The following is a 19,772-nucleotide window of genomic DNA, read 5'->3' on the forward strand; positions in this document are numbered from 1 at the left end:
TGTTTGGTGACCTTGTAGAATGGTGTATGCTTTTTAATGTCCTGGCACATTTCAAGGAAGTGAACCCTCATACCCACATGACATGAAGCTGACTGGTTAAATATAGAGATCGTATCCAGTGTTGCTTCTACATCAGTGTGTTTATCAGGTGACACCACTGCAGGGTCAGTGTGTAGGTGGGTTTTTTTGAGCCTGTCCTGGTGATATGTGTTTCTTACATGAAGCATAGATTGATTTCACCAATGTAGTGTATACAGACCATTTACAGCATATATGTCACACTCAAGGCCCGGGGCCCAAATACGGCATTTAAAAAGTATTTAGTAAAGTCCATGCATAGTGTATACAGACCATTTACAGCATACAGCATATGTCAAATACGGCATTTAAAAAGCATTTAGTAAAGTCCATGCATCCGAGTTTCTTAACCTCAGTAATTCAAAGTTGTTTTATTACACAGAAATAAACAATATTTCTAGCTTGTGTTAGTCTGTCTGGACTAGTTACATATATACCAGCGGTCCCTAACCCTTTTTTGTTCCAATGACTGGTCAGCTAGTACCACCCGTTACTACCACCTGTTACTACAGACTGGTAGGACTGTATTCTGTGTCTGAATTACCGAATATTTTAATAAATATTGCCAGATTATCTTTAAATACAGAAGGTAATTTGATATAACTAGATTTTCTTTGAATGAAGTAAATTAATAAAATTTAAGTACATTTTTTTCACTGTATCCCGCTGCGTAACGGTACCAAATAAGCTATGTACTAGTACTGGTCCGTGGACCAGGGGTTGGGGACCCCTGATCTGTAGTCCTTTATTTACAACCGGCCCTTCAAGGGGAACTGTATTGCTGATGTGGCCCCCAGTAAAAATGAGTTTGACACCCCTGATTTACAGGTCAAAACAGAACTACAGGTGATTTATCAAATTAGAATATATTTATATATTTTATTAACCAAACCAGGATTTTTGCACTAGATCATTCTACGAAAAAAAAATCATGTTTCGAGGATGCATTCAATTGTGGAAAGTATTTAGCAAAAATGTTCTATTGACATTTATGTGCTTTTATATAAATGGAGAATTACTATTAAGTAGTGATCAGAAACATCACTAACAAAAATGTGTATTTAGATTGTAGCCTTACAGTGTCGTGAAATCATTGTAATTTACTGATAAATATATGCCAATATTTTATATCACACACTCCTTTTTCTGCCAAATCCATAACTGAATGCGTGGGAAGGCCTGTGTATTTTTGCTCAATTTTATGAGAAACACTTATTGGTGTAATGTAATCATTTTCTGTTGTCCATAAGTCAGTATTAATGCTAATTGTTGTTGCTTCACCGTGTGCATTAATGAAACACAATTGCATAAATTAGTCTAAGCTCCATTATCGGCTTTCATCTTTGGTCTCGGTGCAGCGCCAGGGCATGTAGTGACTGGAAATGTGGCAGCGCGTGTCTATTGTGTGGAGAAGAGATGGGCGTAGACCAACCCCCTCATCAAATATTCAGCCTTGAGTGAGAGGGGGATGCTGAGCGTAAAACCTGCCTCTGCTTGTTGATACAGTGTTAGTGAGTAGAGGATCAGGATTGGTGTCCATTAGTCTGATTCTGGTTTCACTCTGCACCGAGGTAAGAATTCATCAATTCCAGCTTTGTTTCGTTTTCCTCTGGCACTGAATTGTCTTTGTTTGCTGCCCATTCTCTAGGTGTGTTTTCTGAGCTGGCTTTTGCATGGGTGTGTGTTGAGATGTGTGAACTCCCATCTGATCTGTGTTCAACAGAGGGAGAGAGAAACACGGCGCCAAATGTTTACTGATTGGTTCTTCCGGGGTGTAATCTTCCCCCATTGTGCTGAGGATTAAGGAGCTGTAAAGGGTGTGTCAACAGGCTGTATTTGAAACAAAGGGTTTATTTATTTATACCTGATAAGCTAGCATAAAAAGCACAACCTTAGTGATGTCTGACAGGAAATAAAACCAAGCAAAATATAGATGTAGACACTGAGTGGCAGCTTTGAATCTCCCTTTCTAGCCTTTGTACTTATGAACCCAACAGGCGTTTGACATTTAAGCGTTGATTGAACCGCGTTTGAGTTGCTGGTCTCGGTGATTATCGTGAAATACTGAGTAGCACCCTTCACGGGCAACACCTTCTGAACCTGATTGCAAGCATTGAATGCTGCTGATTAATTTTCCGCCTTTGTGGTGGACAAGAAGGCTGACCGTGATGAGGGGAGCCCAACTTGATGAATCATTAATGTGCTTTTTATCGATTGACATTGTCTGTAGTGGACGGGCAGCCATATTATGTCTCCTTCATTTAAAAGCAAAGAATGAAAATTTGTATAAAAAACACCACAAAGCCTAAACTTAGACTTACAGTTTGAATATTAATTCCATTACAACACATTTTGTGTTATAATGATGACTAAATGTTACCCTAAATACTTCAACTGTAATGGGGAGGTGAACATTATTATACTTCCTCCTGGATACTAGATGTTTACCAGATGGTGCTGAATCCAACATGATGGACCTGTTATTATGGTGTCTTACTTATCTATGATTGTAAATGCATACAGAATTCCCCAACCTTTATCAAGCAATAGCATGTTTTACACTAGAAAATGGTAAAAAATGTCACAAAAGTAAATAACAATTATATTCTTGTTTTAATTTGCTCAAAATTTACACAGTCGGTGCGGAATCTCAGCCTGTTTAGTTGAACAGAACACTGATACTCGCAGGAATTTACACAAATATCTTCAACAGCTTTTTTTTTGGCTTTTTAAGCCTTCTGCTGCCACCTGGTGGAAGAGTATTTCTTTTTTGGGTTTTTAAGCCTTCTGCTGCCACCCGGTGGAAGAGTATTTAACTGTTGTATAGACAGACAGGAACAATTATTTGCACTTACATAAATAATTAATAACAGTTTTCAGACCAATTAAAATAATTTCCCAGGTACACCTGATGATCTCTGGTGTGCCGCAATCAGAAGTTGTATTTGCTTTGTGGATGAAAACACAACTTTTCAGACACAGCATTTTGTTAGATTTTGATCCAAAAAACACAAAATTCCATGTTATGGAACAACTTTCCGTTAAATATTAGGTTTGTCCAGGAATGTGTTAATTAAAAACCCTTAATGAGCCACTGATTAGTGTTCAGGTTCAATACCTTGATTTTCTTGTGTTTTCGGAGGTAAACTAACAGAGTGTTTTATTTTCTTATTTACTACAGAACTTTTTTTTTTTACTTTGTGGTAAATACACAATGGATTTTATCATTCTAGCCAAAAACTTAAAATTCTGTTCTTTATCAAAGAAAAGTGTTTATTTTAAAATATTAACTTATTTTAATAATTCTTTTTTTAATTCATGCACACTTAGGACCAAACATTTACAAATTTATTTAGTAGTTAAAAACTGTGGAATTACATTACAATCAAATGATTCTATTTTCGTAATGTGATTCTTATATCCTTGGACAAATCACAGCCTTTAAAAGAGGAGATTATATAAGACGCCGGTCTGTCCGGTTGAAATGGAGCATGGTGGAGAATCCACCAGTGGGATCCTGTGGGGTCTGTGATTGCTTTATATCCATTATTCTGATCAGATTTCAGTTAATGTGATAAGAGGAGGCAGCCTGAGTCACGTGCCGCTCTTCTGTGCTCTTCTGTGCTCTTCTGTGATAACAGTGTATTGTCTGATTGTGACCATGTGTCTTTACCCTGGTGGAAGAGTCTCTGACGTTGCCACGGAGACACCGTAAATGCACAATGTCAGAGACGTTTGTCACTAACAGGTGATAGGTTTTTTTTTGTCAGTTTAATTTTAAACTTGTTTAAAGTTTAAAGTTCCTGTGGTATGTTTTTGTTGTAAGGCCTTGTTTATGGAAGGTTTGGACAACACTTGTTTACTCCACAGCATCATTTCAAGACACGCCACACCCTTCTGCTTGCCTATGATAGTGAGCTGTTCTGTTTTTGCCCTCATTGTGTCGTGCAGTTGCCTGACACCACGGCCCTGTGCTGCGTTTGCCACACACAGTAGCAGTTGTTTGTGACTCCTGTCTGGCAATGAAAGCTGCTCATCTGTTTTTCTCTTGCTCTCCGGTGGTGTACAGGTGCGCCGCCATGGATACCACCACCTCCCTGAAGATGACCTCCCTGGCTGTCCAGAGTCTGTTCAGCTACGTGGAGGAGGAGAACCTGGCTGCCATCAAAGCGCATTTGGACAAGTTCAGAGAAGTGGACAGCAGAAGTGATGTATGTCAGCCCACACACCTACGCTGTTGTTTCAGGGATAAGTATTGATGCAGTAAATGTATTCTCCATTGGATTAGGCAGTGGTTTCCTTTTTTTTTTTTTTTTTTAAGATTAGTATTAGATCAAATACAAATAAATTACTCTATTGAATACTTTGTGATGCTTCTTTAGGAAAACTTTTTTCCTTCATTTCGTATCTGGTCCTAGAAATGGCTCAATACAACTTTTTCATGTCTGATATCGGTTCTGCAACTTGGAGTATCTGTCGGCACTAATATAAATGTGATACCTTTGGGTATTTTGGCTTTCAGATCATCCAATTATAGTTATAGTTGGGTTTTTTCAATCCTGAAATCTTGACCTATATAGAACTGATACCGATCCTGAGTATCGAATTGAGCCATCCCTATAATAATATTCAATAAAAGAGTTTTCCTTGAAGAGTTACGTGGTTTGGCATTTAGCTCATCGATATGATTAAAATGCAAAAGGTTGAACAAGACTGAAGGACATAAAGCACCATAAAATATAATAGAAGTGATTAGAAGCCTTGGTTGAGGATTAAGGAAAGGATTATAAGAAAGTAAATCCCCAAGAATTACAGTAAATTGTAAAGATGTGTGTGTGTGTGTTGTAATGGCCTTAATAGTTTTATTGCATTATAAGAATCCTGTGCTGTGGACAGTTTAGTACTGCAGACCTGCTGAATGATGTAGTTTCATGCAGCAGAAGAGTACACCATTATTGAATTAGAGATGCTCTGCTTGCCATTTCTTTTGGCTGACAGGATTAGAGTTCAATTATCCAACATTACGACAGCCTGTCTGTTCTTTCTGTAAATTCTCAGTGGGTTATGGAGACAACAGTGTGTTTAATTTGCTTGTTTAAATCTTTATCACAGTTTGTTTTCTCTCTCTCCCTCCCTCTCTCTGTCTCCCTCTCTCTCTCTCCCCTGTCTAGAATGGACAAACTCCCCTGATGGTGGCTGCTGAGCAGGGGAATCTGGAAATAGTACAAGAGCTAATTAGGAGAGGAGCCAACGTTAACTTGGATGATGTTGTAAGCATGTGTATTCTCACACAGTCCATCGTAACAGGCCTAATATGAACACACTCGCAGATTAACGTCTCACTCAGTGACACGGGGCTTTGCTGAGACGGTGAGGCACAGGTGAAAAACACTGTGGTCACTTTAACCACATCGCCCTCCTCAGAGGGCGAAGACGTCCGTGATGTTCCATCTTGCTGAACTCACCACACGGCGGATTAGTTCACAGCTATTATGAGCCATAATGACAACTTATTACACAGTTTAACCTCTGCTGCTGTGACTAAATGACAGGATCCAGTGACTGGCCAACACCCTGAGTCTCCAGAGGGCAACCTTCACCCAAACACACACATGCACCCACACACGGACGCGTTCATGCTCTCTGTTGTCCGGGCGAACTCACGCATGCTCACACACCGCTCATTAACATCTCACGGACATGTAACCCGCTATTACACACGGCTCTCTCAGACCTGCGCTCATTCTCGCTCTAACGCAGACGAACAGGAAGAAACGTTACACTTTTTTTTTTTTTCCTTGTTAGTCCATTTTGCTTCCATGAGCATCTGGTACGATCAGCTGGTAGGTCATGTGTTATTGCTCTTTCCGGGAAGTTCCGTGAAGAGCTTTGAATTGGATTTTTGGGTAAACACCAGAGTAAACACCTGTCTGTGTGTGCAGGATTGCTGGACCGCATTGATCTCAGCAGCCAAGGAGGGTCACATCCAGGTGGTGAGGGAACTGCTGGAGAACAATGCCAACCTGGAGCATCGAGACATGGTGAGAACAGAGAGGAACAGTGACATTTCATACTGATGAAGAAAGGAAAGGGATTTAAAGTCAGTATCAGAAGTGCCTGTTAGTAAAAATGCCTTTAACAGTTACATTTTAGTAATTTTCAGCTAAGTAGTTTTAACTTTGAAAAAAGTAAACGACTGTTGAAACATTTTTTTTTATAAATAATTAAGATAGAATGAGGTAGAAATAGATAGAAATTTTAGAAGAATTTGGCCGTAGTGCAAGCAAATAGATCGTAATGTGTGTTTAGCTACAGCAGGACTGTCAAACTCATTTTGGTTCAGGGGCCACATACAACCTCGCCAAGTGGGCCAGACCAGTACATTCAGTACATAATTAACTATAAATAACAATAAGTCAATTTTTTTCCCTTTATTTTAATGCAAATAAGTTCAAGTATATGTATGTATTATTATTATTATTAAATGTTAAGTGAAGTGTTTGAAAATTGATCAAGCTGGCCGCATTGAACACCCTAGTGAGCCTGATTTGGCCCGGGGGCCGTATGTTTGACGTCCCTGAGCTACAGAAATGTTGTTCTCTGAATAGCCTTTAAATTAAATTAAAATAAAAAAGAAACGTTGGTCTCCAAGCCAACATCAGTGGTCAGTGTGATTTACAGTGTGATCATAGTAGGTTGACCCTCACCAGTGAAGCTGTTATCAGTCCACTGTGACATATATCATGAGATAACAAGGCCTTGATTTTACGTTCATTAATGCTGTCTGTTGGCTGTAAAAAACTACACCACTGGCTGGATGGCACAACCCATTACCCTTGAAACGGACATAAAATGAAATTACGTCCGATGTGATGTATCCTCTCTGTTACTAATTTTATTTACTGAGCCCTGGTTGTCTGGGCATTAACGCAGTCATGTGATTCAGTCCTGGACGCGGGCCGGTCACAGTTATATTTCGTCTGGCTTTTTTAGCTGCCCTGTATATATTCATGAACTGTGGGGAAAGAAATACTTAACCCTCCACACATTTAATAGCCTCTTGTCACATATGATGTAGGTGTGTTATTACAGAGCTCATATGTACTGTTCTGTCTTATCAACTCACAAATGTCTTTCTAATACGTTTTAGCCATAAAAAGGTGCATTAAAATTATATGGAGACTAAAAGGTTACACACAGGCAGGATGTATGACTTTGAGCCAGGTTGAGATGAAATGTTATGGTTGTGGCAGTGACTCAGGACACCAAGTGACTCACTGCCATGATGAGTGTGTTTAAGCTTTACAGCACGAATCACTTTTGGGATTATGATAAACCATTGAGTTGAGTGGAAACATTTCACCCACTCAAGTGTGTGTCACAGCAGTTTAAAAAAGCACATTTTCCTACAACATGAGCTGCAAACTTTAACTTTACTGCATGATATATTCTCAAAAACCCAATACATATTGTATCATAGTACATAGTAAATATGTCTTTGCAAATAGTTGTAGTCAGGAGATTATCTTTATTGTGGATGTGTTTGTGCACAGGGAGGTTGGACGGCTATAATGTGGGCAGCCTATAAGGGTTGTACCGATGTGGCCCAGTTGCTCTTGGATAAAGGCGCTAATCCCAACATCACTGGTCAGGTACTGTAACTGCACACGCAGTATTCTTTCTACCATGATACATATTACTGTTCTACTTTTGTCCCCACACTCAAATGTATACATACAGTTTGATAATAGAGGTGGATTTTTTAAATGTGAAGTATTTTATTCCTTGTAATTTTCTTGGTGTAATTTCTGAGGCCTTACTCAGACTATACTGATACTGATATATACAGTATATTATATACTTATTTTCTTTCTATGTCTGACTGGTCCAGTATAACATCTTTTTTGTTATATTTAGGATGTTTGTTTATCTCAATTAATTCTGATTAATCATGATTAAATCTGGATTAATCAAAGCTACACTGCGATTAAACAGATTAAAAACTGATTGCTTAAAGTACTTTTTAAAAAAATCTTATGAGCCACTTAGCCAAACTTATTCACAAATATATTTTAACAGCAACTGTCTATACCACAGTTTTTGACAGTGCTACTTCAAAACCAACTAAATGTTTAGCCTTTAACCCAAGAACTCAGTGGCATGTAGACTACAGTAACCTTGTTCCTGGATGAAACTCAGACCACTTGGTGACAAGAAGAAATCATTTATTTTCTTTATTGGGTCGTATGCTTTTATGGCATGCGTTGACTCCACTCGTGTTCTCACCACCTACAGTACAGTGTCTACCCCATCATCTGGGCCGCAGGTCGGGGTCATGCAGAGATCGTCAATCTCCTGCTGCAGCACGGTGCAAAGGTCAACTGCTCAGACAAGGTACCAGTGAACTCTGAAATGTATCAATCACTACCTTTTTAATCACAATCCTGAGTGGTGCGAATTAAATATTTACATGTTTACCTTTCAATGTGTTCTTCACTCCCCAGGGTTGTTGTAACCATGTCATCTCCTGTCCTGTGTGTCTCTTGTACTTGATCATATTTTTCCTTGGTTTACAGTATGGTACCACACCACTGATCTGGGCGTCCAGGAAGGGCCACTATGAGAGTGTCATACATCTTCTGGCAAACGGAGCTGACGTTGACCAGGAGGGAGCAGTAAGTAAAATGAATAAATAAATAAGTATAATAATAAAAAATAAATTACTTTTTTTATGAAAAAATAAAAAAGGAATGTTGTCGGTTTAATGCCAAGGATTTTTTTAAACTGTGTTTACAACTGTCAATTTAGGCCTAGACTTTTATTAATGACACAAGCCTGGAAACAGAATTGGTTTTATGAAACTATTTTTTTCTTTTTCCTGATTTAACTCAGTGAAGCACTGCACATGTGTCAGTTAACAGCGATATTAAATAAGTGATTGCACCTTTAATGCAGCACATCTGTTCTCTTCAGAGTCACGCTGCATCTGCTCCGGCACAAAAGTGAACGATGTAACAGTTTGATGTGTCGCATCAATAATCAGATGAAGCTGCAGCGGCTAATGCTGCAGAGCAATTAATTCATATGTGATTAAGAGGCTCCGGTGCCTGAAAAACACCATGAAATATTGGGTTTTCATTAATTATCCTCACTAAATGGGATGTCATCAACATTGTCGCATGTCTCTCTAAGAGCAGCTGCACACGTGCACAAGGAGTTGTGTCCTCTTCAACAGGTCCTTAATATTCTAACTGGTTCTGTCACATGTCTTTGCTCTCAAGTGTCAGCTTCTTCTTTAATCTGACAAAATAATACACATAAAAACTAACCTGGTCCTTTTGTTCTGAGTACTCCATCATATTCTTACTGGGCTAAATGCTTCTGGCTTCTCTACAGAGAATTATGAAACTCATTACACCTAATTCGTGATTGAAACGATTGACTGACTCCTTTTTTTTTTTCCTCAAGAATTCAATGACCGCTCTGATCGTGGCTGTGAAAGGAGGCTTCACAGAAGTTGTCAAAGAGCTGCTGAAGAGGAACCCAAATGTCAACATGACGGACAAGGACGGAAACACGGCCCTGGCGATTGCAGCCAAGGAGGGACACACAGAGATTGTCCAGGACCTTCTGGACGCAGGGACCTACGTCAACATCCCAGACAGGGTGAGACCTGGTTACTGTAATTTTGCCTGCTGCTCTTTCTTTCAAGTGTAAATGAAATGTGCTTCACGTCCATCTCTGTTTATCCTTCGCCACCTCCTCCAGAGCGGAGAGACGGTGCTGATTGGAGCAGTGCGAGGAGGTCACGTTGAGATTGTCCGGGCCCTGATGAACAAATACGCTGACATTGACGTCAGGGGTCAGGTAGGAGTTCTCCTCCACTATCACTGCTGCACTCTTTCATTTTTTTTTGTTTTAAATGGGAAACTGCCACAATCCTTTACAAGGACTACAGTCTATAGAGCTATAGTCTGATAAAATATATGAAGACAAATTAAACTAATATAGGAATATTTACAAGCTTAAAGGTGTTCATGTTGCAAATTAACTTGTTAACTCGTTTGCTTTGTTCTTTCAACGTCAGGATGGAAAGACTGCCCTCTACTGGGCTGTAGAAAAAGGCAACGCCACCATGGTGAGAGATATCCTGCAGTGTAATCCAGACACAGAGAGCTGCACAAAGGTAAGAAAAACAAACAAAATGTGTTTCATGTTTCTTTTGTGAACAGATTTTACAGTGAATTAATTGCTTTTAGTTAAAGAAAACTATAAATTTGTCTTGGATTCTAACATACTGCTCTTTTTAGCTGTATGATCTGCTCATAATCTTTGAATTGTCTGGTTTAGGAGGGGGAAACCCCACTTATTAAAGCCACGAAAATGAGGAACATAGAAATAGTGGAACTGCTGCTGGACAAAGGAGCCAAAGTGTCTGCTATTGACAAGGTAATGTGATGTGTAATGTCATCAGTCAATCTATGGTGTAAAATGAAAATTACCAGTCTGAACAACTGTTTATTTTAAGGTTGTTCAACCTTTTTTTTCATTTTATGATTAAATGCAAAGAACAGACATTAATCTCTCCGGGTTCTGTTTTTTGTCCTCAGAAAGGTGACACGCCCCTCCATATCGCCATCAGGGGACGCAGCAGAAAGTTGGCCGAGCTGCTTCTGAGGAACCCCAAAGACGGACGCCTGCTTTACCGCCCGAACAAAGCTGGAGAGACACCGTACAACATCGACTGCAGCCATCAGAAAAGCATCCTCACACAGATATTTGGAGCGAGTATGTACTTGATGTGACAGAAGAACAGCTCTGCAAAAAAACCAGGTACATTTAATTAACGTTTCTGTTTCTTCTCAACCTTTTCCACTCCTTCCCTTTCAGAACACCTCTCCCCAACAGAGTCTGATGGAGACATGTTGGGCTATGACCTTTACAGCAGTGCTTTAGCAGACATTCTAAGTGAGCCCACCATGCAGCCACCTATCTGTGTGGGATTGTACGCCCAGTGGGGAAGCGGCAAATCTTTCCTTCTCAAGAAATTAGAGGGTATGAAAAAAAACTATTTTGGAAATGGTTTTATACCAGCAAAATATAATAATAATGCATTTCCTGTAGCTTTTAACAGTTTTTTTAATTTTGGTGATTTTTCCTTTAATCAGATGAGATGAAGACCTTTGCTGGCCAGCAGATAGAGCCCTTGTTCCAGTTCTCATGGCTGGTGGTGGTCCTCACTTTACTGCTCTGTGGCTCAGTGGCTCTTGTCCTGGGTTTCACTGTCGATCACCGGCTCGCAATCGCTGTGTCCCTCAGTTTCCTCGCCCTGCTTTACATCTTCTTTGGTGAGAACAGTGAAGATGAGATCTAATATTAAATAAATTAGTAATAATTATATGGTAATAAGGTTTTTGACTTGGCTGGGTGAGAACCATTTTGAATATATATATTTTGAACCTTTTACATGTACAAATATAACATTAAGAAAATAGCCCAGTGATAGGCTAAGTGCTACCAATTATGTGGTAATACTGAGAGATTATATATTCTGGCCTAAAGAAAAACATTCTTTTATGACTGTCATAAAACCACTTTACCCACTAGAGGGTGCCATTACACTGTCAGTTGAGCTGTAAGTTAGCTGTAACAACCGGACTGAATCATTAAATAATAGTCAAACACCGTACAGTGTGACTGACAACATTTAGTGAATTCTTATTTGTTGATGTGATTGTTATTTGATCTCACTACATCCAGTGCTGGTGTACTTTGGAAGTCGACGTGAGAGGGAAAGCTGGAACTGGGCTTGGGTCATCAGCACCCGACTGGCCCGCCAACTTGGCTACCTGGAGCTTCTCTTCAAGCTGATGTTTGTGAACCCACCTGAACTCCCTGAGCAGACGACCCGTGCTCTTCCTGTTAGGTGACGATGACAGATACAGAAATGACCTATCACGTTTCTCATGGACTGTTTAACAAAATTAGTATTACTAGAGTTTTTGTCAAATACTGCTCTGGGTGATTTCATTTTCTATAACCAAGACTATCTGTCAAATACTGCTCTGGGGGTGATTTCATTTTCTATAACCAAGACTCCAACCATTTACCCGTTTCCCTTTGCCACACAGGTTTTTATTCACGGACTACAATCGCTTGTCCAGCGTCGGTGGGGAGACGTCAATGGCTGAGATGATCGCTACACTCTCAGATGCCTGTGAGAGGGAGTTTGGCTTCATGGCCACCAGGCTCTTCAGGGTTTTCAAGAACGATGAAACTCAAGGTGACATCAATGTGTTCGGTTTTGAAGTCGGGATAGAATCTTTCACCTAAAAAATATCTAAAAAATCGAAATAATCTCTTATCTGAGCATAAACTAAAATAGTTTTAGTATGTGTATTAATGTGTATTACTTGTGCATGTGGGAGTTTTTGTAAACACCATTGCAAAATCTAAAAACAAAAGGTACATTTTAAATGTAATAAAATGTCTATTTAGAAATGTTGCTGTATATCAAAAAACTAAAAACTCTAGTGCAAACTTTTATGTAGAATAAACAAATGGATCCTGATGTTAAAGTCAAAAAAAACTAGTACAAACTTTTATGTAATATAAACAAATGGATCCTGATGTTAAAGTGTTTTTCTTCCTCTCCCCTTCTTTTACGTCAGGAAAAAAATGGAAGAAAACATGCTGTGTTCCATCCTTTGTGCTGTTTGCCATCACATTAGTTTGCTTGATAACTGGAATGGCCCTGTTGGCCATCTTTAAGGTGGGTTTCTTCTATTTACTTTAGACTCTGAATCAATATTCAAAATACAAGGAGAGTTCTTTGGTTCAGGTGAAGAAATTCAGATCCTTTTCATTTCTCCAGGTCAATCCAGAAAACCTGACTGTAAATGCGGTGCTGATAGCAATGGCCAGCGTCGTGGGTCTGGCTTTACTGCTGAACTGCAAGACCTGGTGGCAGGTAGCTGACTCTGTCCTCAACTCCCAGAGGAAACGCCTGCACAGTGCAGCTAACAACATGCACAAGCTCAAGAGTGAAGGATTCATGAAGGTGATTAATGGAACTTATCAAGCCTGGCTGTAAACGTGTCTAATTTGATTTGTTATTGCTTAGGTAGTATTTTTTGTCTGCAGTTTTATGATGTTGCATTTTCTTTTCCAGTCAGCTTTATACTTTAAACAAATATTAAAAATGTCTTTACTTTCTTTTTTTTCTCTTTGTGCCTCATTAGGTGTTAAAACATGAGGTGGAACTCATTTTTCTCTTTGTGCCTCACTAGGTGTTAAAACATGAGGTGGAACTCATGTCAAAAATGGCTAAAACTATTGATGGTTTCACCCAGAACCAGACACGTATGGCTGTCATCATCGACGGCCTTGATGCCTGTGAACAGGACAAAGTCCTGCAAATGCTGGACACGGTGTGTGTGTTTTTTTATTATCAATATTAGAAATATTTTAAGCCTCTTCTCGCTCTATCAAAATGCATTCCCATAAAAGAGACTAGAATAAAGTAGTGCAGTCTGGACCTGATCTGAATGGGACTTTTCACCTGTGCACACATCTGTAGTGTAGTCACTCTGGAGTTTCTGGCTGCCGATGCTCACCTCCTCCATTTAGTTTCTTCCTCCCAGCTGCCGTAATAGAATTTCCTTTAGCCAAATGTTGTTATTTTGTGAAGTAATCCCAGAAGGGATGCAGGCCTCCTGCATGCTAATGCAATATTCTCATCTTTGCACGCGCCTTCTCTCTGAAACCATCTTCTGTGAAGAAATCAAGTTCACACACCCTCAGTAAATCAGGTCACACAAATCACAAAATCGAATCATCTATATTTTCTGCAGACATCATGTGACGGCCCCTTAGTTGTCAGTGCTGACAGCTGCTGTGGAGACAGAGGTTTATTATCCTGTGGGAAGAGCCAGAGAGCGCTGGCCAAAGTTTAACAAACCATGTCTGCATGTTGCAAAAAGTGATGTCCTGTGACACTTGGACGCTATCCCTTGCTTAGCAGAGTGGAAATCCCCCCAAAAACATTGTGCTGTGGTCACCGTCAGCCTTCACTTGATTCCTTTATGTATCACAGCTGAGACCACGGTTCCTCAGAGCTCCCACACTAACTTTTGGTTCTGGTCGTAGGTGAGGGTTCTCTTCTCCAAAGGCCCATTCATCTCCATCTTTGCCAGCGACCCACATATCATCATTAAAGCCATCAACCAAAACCTCAACAGTGTGCTGAGGGACTCCAACATCAACGGCCATGACTACATGAGGAATATTGTCCATCTGCCGGTGTTCCTCAACAGCAGGAGCCTCATCACAGCCAAAAAGCTTTGTACGGCAGCTCCCACCAATGGAGAGGCTCAGCCTGTTGAAGGTAACGGAACAGAACCTTTGGTCAAATGTAGACCAGGTTTCTTTGCTCTGGCTGATTGTTACTTCAGCCAATCAGAGTGAAGTTAGTTTCACAAACACACGTTTTACTAACTGTGACAGACCTGTACCACCCTGGTATTCTTTAAGAGAACCACTACTACAACAACAACAACAACTACCACTACTACTACAGTAAGGGTTGATGTTATGGGCTGTAGAGCCAGAGGCACACAGTTGGATCAATGCAGCACCATCTTCACAGCCCTTCTACATAGTAATGTCTTGTAGAAAACTGACCTATGTTACAATGTACTTGTGATGATATTTTGAGCATGTTTAAATCAAAAGGTACCGTCTCATACCCCCTACTCTCCTCCAGAGCTAAGATTTAAGTGCTCATACCCCCCACTCTCCTCCAGAGCTAAGATTTAAGTGGACAGATTTATTTGTGCTTAAGAAATATGACATATTTTAACTTCATAAACTACTTGGAAAAATAAATCTTTTTTTTGACTAGCTTAATATGCTATAGTAGTTGTAGTAGATGCTTACATATTTTGAAAAATAAAAAAAACTAATTCATTCATTTATCCGTCTCTCCTTTGTCCAGGATGGCATGAAGAGGCGGATCGGAAGTGGTCCCAGAACAACCTGGGCCAAGACCAGCCGAAGTTCGGCAGCAAGAACGCACTCAACCGCAGGGTAACGACCTTTTAAGTCAAGTTTATTGACTTAATGTAATTTTAAATACTTTCAAGAAATTTAATTGAGAAGAGCAAGACGAGGAAGACGAAATGTACATTGCAAATGTTTGGGTGAAATTGAAATTTGAAAAGTCCTTCCCTGCTCAGATGTTGATTAAAGCTGAATCAGTTGAAGGAGGCAAAAATAATGACCAAATAAATCCCTCATTTAAAGGAATAACAGTGAATTGAGTCACTGAGAGTCAACATAGAGAAGGGTCCATTTCCCCGTTGGTTTTCCACCTCACCTGTTTCTAATGTCCTCCTGTTAATCACACCAAATTAAAATGCTGGTAGTTCATCACAACCTAAATGGAAAATATTGGGTTAGGGCGAGAATTACTGATTTAGCAGAACAGCACAGCGCTTACTTTATAGCCCCCTTCCTGGAGGGGTTGTTCAGTACATGGGCGTAGTTGGCAGGCATCGGAGAGTCCGGGGGACAGAAAGAGACACAGAGAGATGAAAAGAGAAAGAGGTGCTCGGTGTGCGGCCAAGGTTCCTGATGTAATTGATGTAATGGCTGTTTATCCTTCCTGCTGTGTTGCCACAGCCTAATGACAAGGCCAAGCAGCAGTGGGTCCCTGTGACAAAACACTGGCACCAGGTCTGCTGGCAGGAGGCTAAGTGACTCCACTTCTGTCACTGATGATCCCCTCCCTCCCTATGGGACCCTCCTACTACTCCCCCTTTGCTTCCAGCCCCCCTTCTCTTGTTTGTCTGTTTGTTTCGTCCGACATTCACGTTTGTACCTTGGGTTTATCTAATACAGGCCCTTATTGGTGTTGGCCCCTTTAGTACAAGACAGTGTTCTCTGTTTATTTGCCCTCTGCCACCAGCTCACTCTTGGCAGAAGGGTCCACTCTCTACAAGTGGAGATTAAAACCAGGGCAGGAGGGGAAAATCAATTAGCGGCTCTCAAATTTTCATGTGGCTTCTCCAGTTACAGATGACATCCTGAGTGTCTTCTCCATCCGCTTGTTGAAGGAACACAAATCATCTTGATAAGGAAAACAAATATCAACCAAAAACAAAGCCCTCCTGTTTCCTCCTGCTGCACACAAATATGATTAGACAATAACAGATTACTGAGCCAGTTAGAAAAAGTAGAAGGTAATCAGTTAAAAACTAATACTAATCAATACTTTTGTAGCTGATAGTTTGACAATATGACGATAGACTTTTTCAGGTGGAAATGAATGGTGGTCACATGTTTCATCTCTCTGTGAATGCAGTCATGAGACCGACTAAAGTGACTCTCTGATGATATCACAGATGTTCTTGCTTCACCGACTATATATATATATATACATATATATATATGTGTGTGTGTGTGTGTGTGTGTGTGTGTGTGTATGTATGTATGTATGTATGATCTAATGCTAATTTTCTTTTTGTCATTTTACACCTATCGCTCGTCAAGGACACATACCGACGTCGCCAGATGCAGAGGACCATCACCAGGCAGATGTCATTTGACCTCACTAAGCTGCTGGTCACTGAAGACTGGTTCAGTGACATCAGTCCTCAGACAATGAGGAGGTTGCTCAACATTGTTTCTATCACAGGTAAAAAAAAGAAGAAAAAAACTTTTCACTAGGGTTGCTTTTATTATATATATAAAACAATCGTTATCACAGTTGTTTTGGTCAGTATTGAAATCATGATTTTTTTTAACAAGAGTCTTCAAACAAATTGCATTTATTTATAAAAAAAATCGTTATCACAATTGTTTTGGTCGGTATTGAAATCATGATTTTTTTTGAAGAGTCTTCAAACAAATTGCATTTATTCCCCCAAAAGATATTTTTCTTAAAACTTTATGTTGAACTTGAGCTTAAAAAAACTGAAAGTAAAACTTGTTTATATTCTTGTGACAAGTTTATAAAATCAGCATTGTGGTGCACTTAATTAAAAATAAAATTCAATGTATACTAATAAAACATAAAAAACATAAAATATGCATTAGAACAAAAACATAATGTAAATAGTATAATAGTACAAACAAATATATAAATATAATATACATAAATATTTATATTTACATTTATATTAGGCGCATACTGCCACCTACTGTTCTATTTCTTTATTGTACAGTCTTTCTATTTTACAGTGTTTGCCTCTGTTCTTTGTGTTGCTGCAACACAACCTCCCAATTTCCACAGTGTGGGATCAATACATTTCAATCGATTTATCTTCATTCCGACAGGTCGTCTGTTGCGAGCCAATCAGATCATCTTCAACTGGGATCGACTGGCATCCTGGATCAACCTGACAGAGGAGTGGCCGTATCGGACATCCTGGATCATCCTCTTTCTGGAAGAGACTGACGGCGTGTCTGACCAGGTCTCACTGAAGACCATTTACGAGAGGTACACACACACACACACACACACACACACACACACTGAAATTGTTTTTCCACATAATGTATTTTATTGATTGTTTATTGCACCATTTTTGTAATATGTCAACCTATAGCACATGTAATAAATCAACAAACCAGAATGCATCACTGTTTGTCATATTAAGTCCTTTTGAATTATATCAATGGCAAGATTCGGCCATTGGGTGGCAGTAAAGCATCTTCTTTTCAGTGTGGGCTGCATTCATGCCCACAGCTTCTGCCAGTGCCTGTGAGGGCCACACTCATCTGCAGCTGTTTTGTAATTGACCATAAAGCACAAGGAGAAATATCAGCGTCTCTGTGTAACGTTGACTACTTTAGATTTACGTTTGTCTGAACGGCAAATCTGCTGCTTTTACTGCCTCCACTAGAGCAGCGGATGGAAAGTGTGTGCGTTTGTGTATACACAGCACAAGTGTCTACGTCTGTGTGCGTATCGGCGCGCAATCATGACCACTGTGAGTTGTGAACACCACAGACGAGGAGAGGAGGCCGACGTGGGCTGAGTCACTAGGTCTGGGTGCTGTTGTGCATCAGTCGTTGGCCTTTAAAGGTTGCACTCTGTCACAATGCACTAGCACCCACAACTCCTGCGGCAGGAAAGTGTCACAGACTGTTACTGTCAACCAGTCAGCCAGTTAGATTTAGCAGACAACCCTCCCTCCCTCATCTGTAAGGCTATCCGCTGCTTCATTAGTCGTTTGTGTGTGGTTTTTGTTTCGTTTTTTTTTTTTTTTTACCTTTCTGTCTGTAAGTGCTGGATGCACATGATATGTCCACCACTGTGGGGCAAATTTCAGGGTCTTCACTCAGAGGTCTGCGCCTTGATTGGTTGGCTCCATACGAAGGAGGGTGCATTTGGCAATTTCAGCTGAAGTGGAAAATCTTAGTGCTGCGCTTCTTCCTCGTTTGTCTTCATCACGTTCAAACAGTCCACGGTCAAAGGAAAGTGTTTTTACTTCTACTGTGTTTGTCGCGGAAAATAAAAGTGGCAGATGTAATGATACGTTAGGTTAGGGCTTCATGTAATTAAACAGCAGTGTCTCGTTAGACCTAATATAGCCATCATGTTGTCTTTGACCACACAGTCCTGTCTTTCTTTATCTCTTCCTCCTCACTCGGCCTCTTTCAGAATGGCTGCTCTGTTTTCTGCGGTGGCCGTTGAAGACGCGGCCTTAATGATGATGACAGGAAGCCTCAAGCAGGCTAAATGTAACGCCTTGCCTCGAGGCCTTATCATATGCACTAATCTAGCACTGATAAGACTCCTGCCTCCGTCTGTGTATCTTTTTCTGTCCCTCTGCTTGCTCTTTTCTTCCTCTTTCTTGTGATCTGATGCCTCTTTTAGTCTCTTTCTTTTTCCACTGGATTACTCGTTCTTTTTGCGCCAAAGAAGAACGGCCACTTGACCAGAGAAGCTCAGGCCTGTATCCCTGATAGATGTTGGTTCAAATCTGCCCCCTCAGAATGTGAACATGAGCGTGGGTCCATTTCTTTTTTTTAGGTTTACCATTAGGAGAGTTTCCTGAAATGAACGTCGTATTTCTTGTTTTTAAATTCTGCTGTCGATGTGTTTCAGACGTCATGCTGTGTGTGCACTTGCCTGTTCTTCCGCTTCAGTTTGTTGTTGTTGCAATACTGCACATCCCCTGAGCCTGACTAAGTGAATATATTAGTGGTGAAGTGAACGTGGGGGTGAGTCAGCCCCTTATAGGTCAACTGTCGCCATGCATCTCAGTCACCGGGCTGCAAGCTATCTCTCTCTCTCTCTCTCTTTTTTTCTCTCTCTCTCTCTCTTCCTTGCACATTGAAAGGCTGACTACAACACTGTAAAGTAGAACCACAGTAAAATAAGAGTGTTGTTGATGTTGTTTTCTTACAATTTGTTTGCATTATTTAAAACATTTGATTTAATTTTGTGCTTTTATTAGGATATATATGGCTTTACTTTTTCTATTGTTGATATGCAGACTCATACTGCCGGCTCTATAGACAGAATTTTAGCAGTAATTTTAGAGTATAACCCACATTTGTAACACCGGAATATTAGCCCTGGCTTAATTGCAAAGATATATTTAACAAAAAACTAATTTTAATCTTTTGGAAACTGTTATTGTGACAGATTTAATTTAATTCTGACTTTTTGTGTATTAATGGTG

At 40.0% G+C, this 19,772-nt stretch overlaps 1 protein-coding gene across 4 annotated transcripts in view; it reads left to right on the forward strand.

Annotated features, from left to right (window-relative positions):
* Positions 1–19,772, forward strand: part of LOC103377674 (kinase D interacting substrate 220) — a 45,519-nt gene that overhangs the window by 1,426 nt on the left and 24,321 nt on the right. For 3 of the 4 annotated variants that reach the window (XM_008308586.3, XM_025061731.1, XM_008308603.3), the window contains exons 2-23: positions 4,148–4,289; positions 5,250–5,348; positions 6,021–6,119; positions 7,632–7,730; positions 8,374–8,472; positions 8,655–8,753; positions 9,547–9,744; positions 9,847–9,945; positions 10,166–10,264; positions 10,429–10,527; positions 10,689–10,866; positions 10,969–11,133; positions 11,247–11,426; positions 11,839–12,004; positions 12,210–12,361; positions 12,750–12,850; positions 12,953–13,138; positions 13,368–13,508; positions 14,227–14,464; positions 15,074–15,165; positions 16,630–16,774; positions 17,416–17,578. In XM_008308586.3, the coding sequence (XP_008306808.1) occupies positions 4,158–4,289; positions 5,250–5,348; positions 6,021–6,119; positions 7,632–7,730; positions 8,374–8,472; positions 8,655–8,753; positions 9,547–9,744; positions 9,847–9,945; positions 10,166–10,264; positions 10,429–10,527; positions 10,689–10,866; positions 10,969–11,133; positions 11,247–11,426; positions 11,839–12,004; positions 12,210–12,361; positions 12,750–12,850; positions 12,953–13,138; positions 13,368–13,508; positions 14,227–14,464; positions 15,074–15,165; positions 16,630–16,774; positions 17,416–17,578 (3,029 nt within the window). In that variant the 5' untranslated portion in view covers positions 4,148–4,157. Of the gene's footprint in view, positions 1–1,049; positions 1,650–4,147; positions 4,290–5,249; positions 5,349–6,020; positions 6,120–7,631; positions 7,731–8,373; positions 8,473–8,654; positions 8,754–9,546; positions 9,745–9,846; positions 9,946–10,165; positions 10,265–10,428; positions 10,528–10,688; positions 10,867–10,968; positions 11,134–11,246; positions 11,427–11,838; positions 12,005–12,209; positions 12,362–12,749; positions 12,851–12,952; positions 13,139–13,367; positions 13,509–14,226; positions 14,465–15,073; positions 15,166–16,629; positions 16,775–17,415; positions 17,579–19,772 lie in introns of those variants that run through there. The other variant, XM_025061730.1, reaches the window with a different exon arrangement.

The sequence above is a fragment of the Cynoglossus semilaevis genome, chromosome 1 (genome assembly GCF_000523025.1).
Source record: "Cynoglossus semilaevis isolate Cse_v1.0 chromosome 1, Cse_v1.0, whole genome shotgun sequence".
NCBI lineage: Eukaryota > Metazoa > Chordata > Actinopteri > Pleuronectiformes > Cynoglossidae > Cynoglossus > Cynoglossus semilaevis.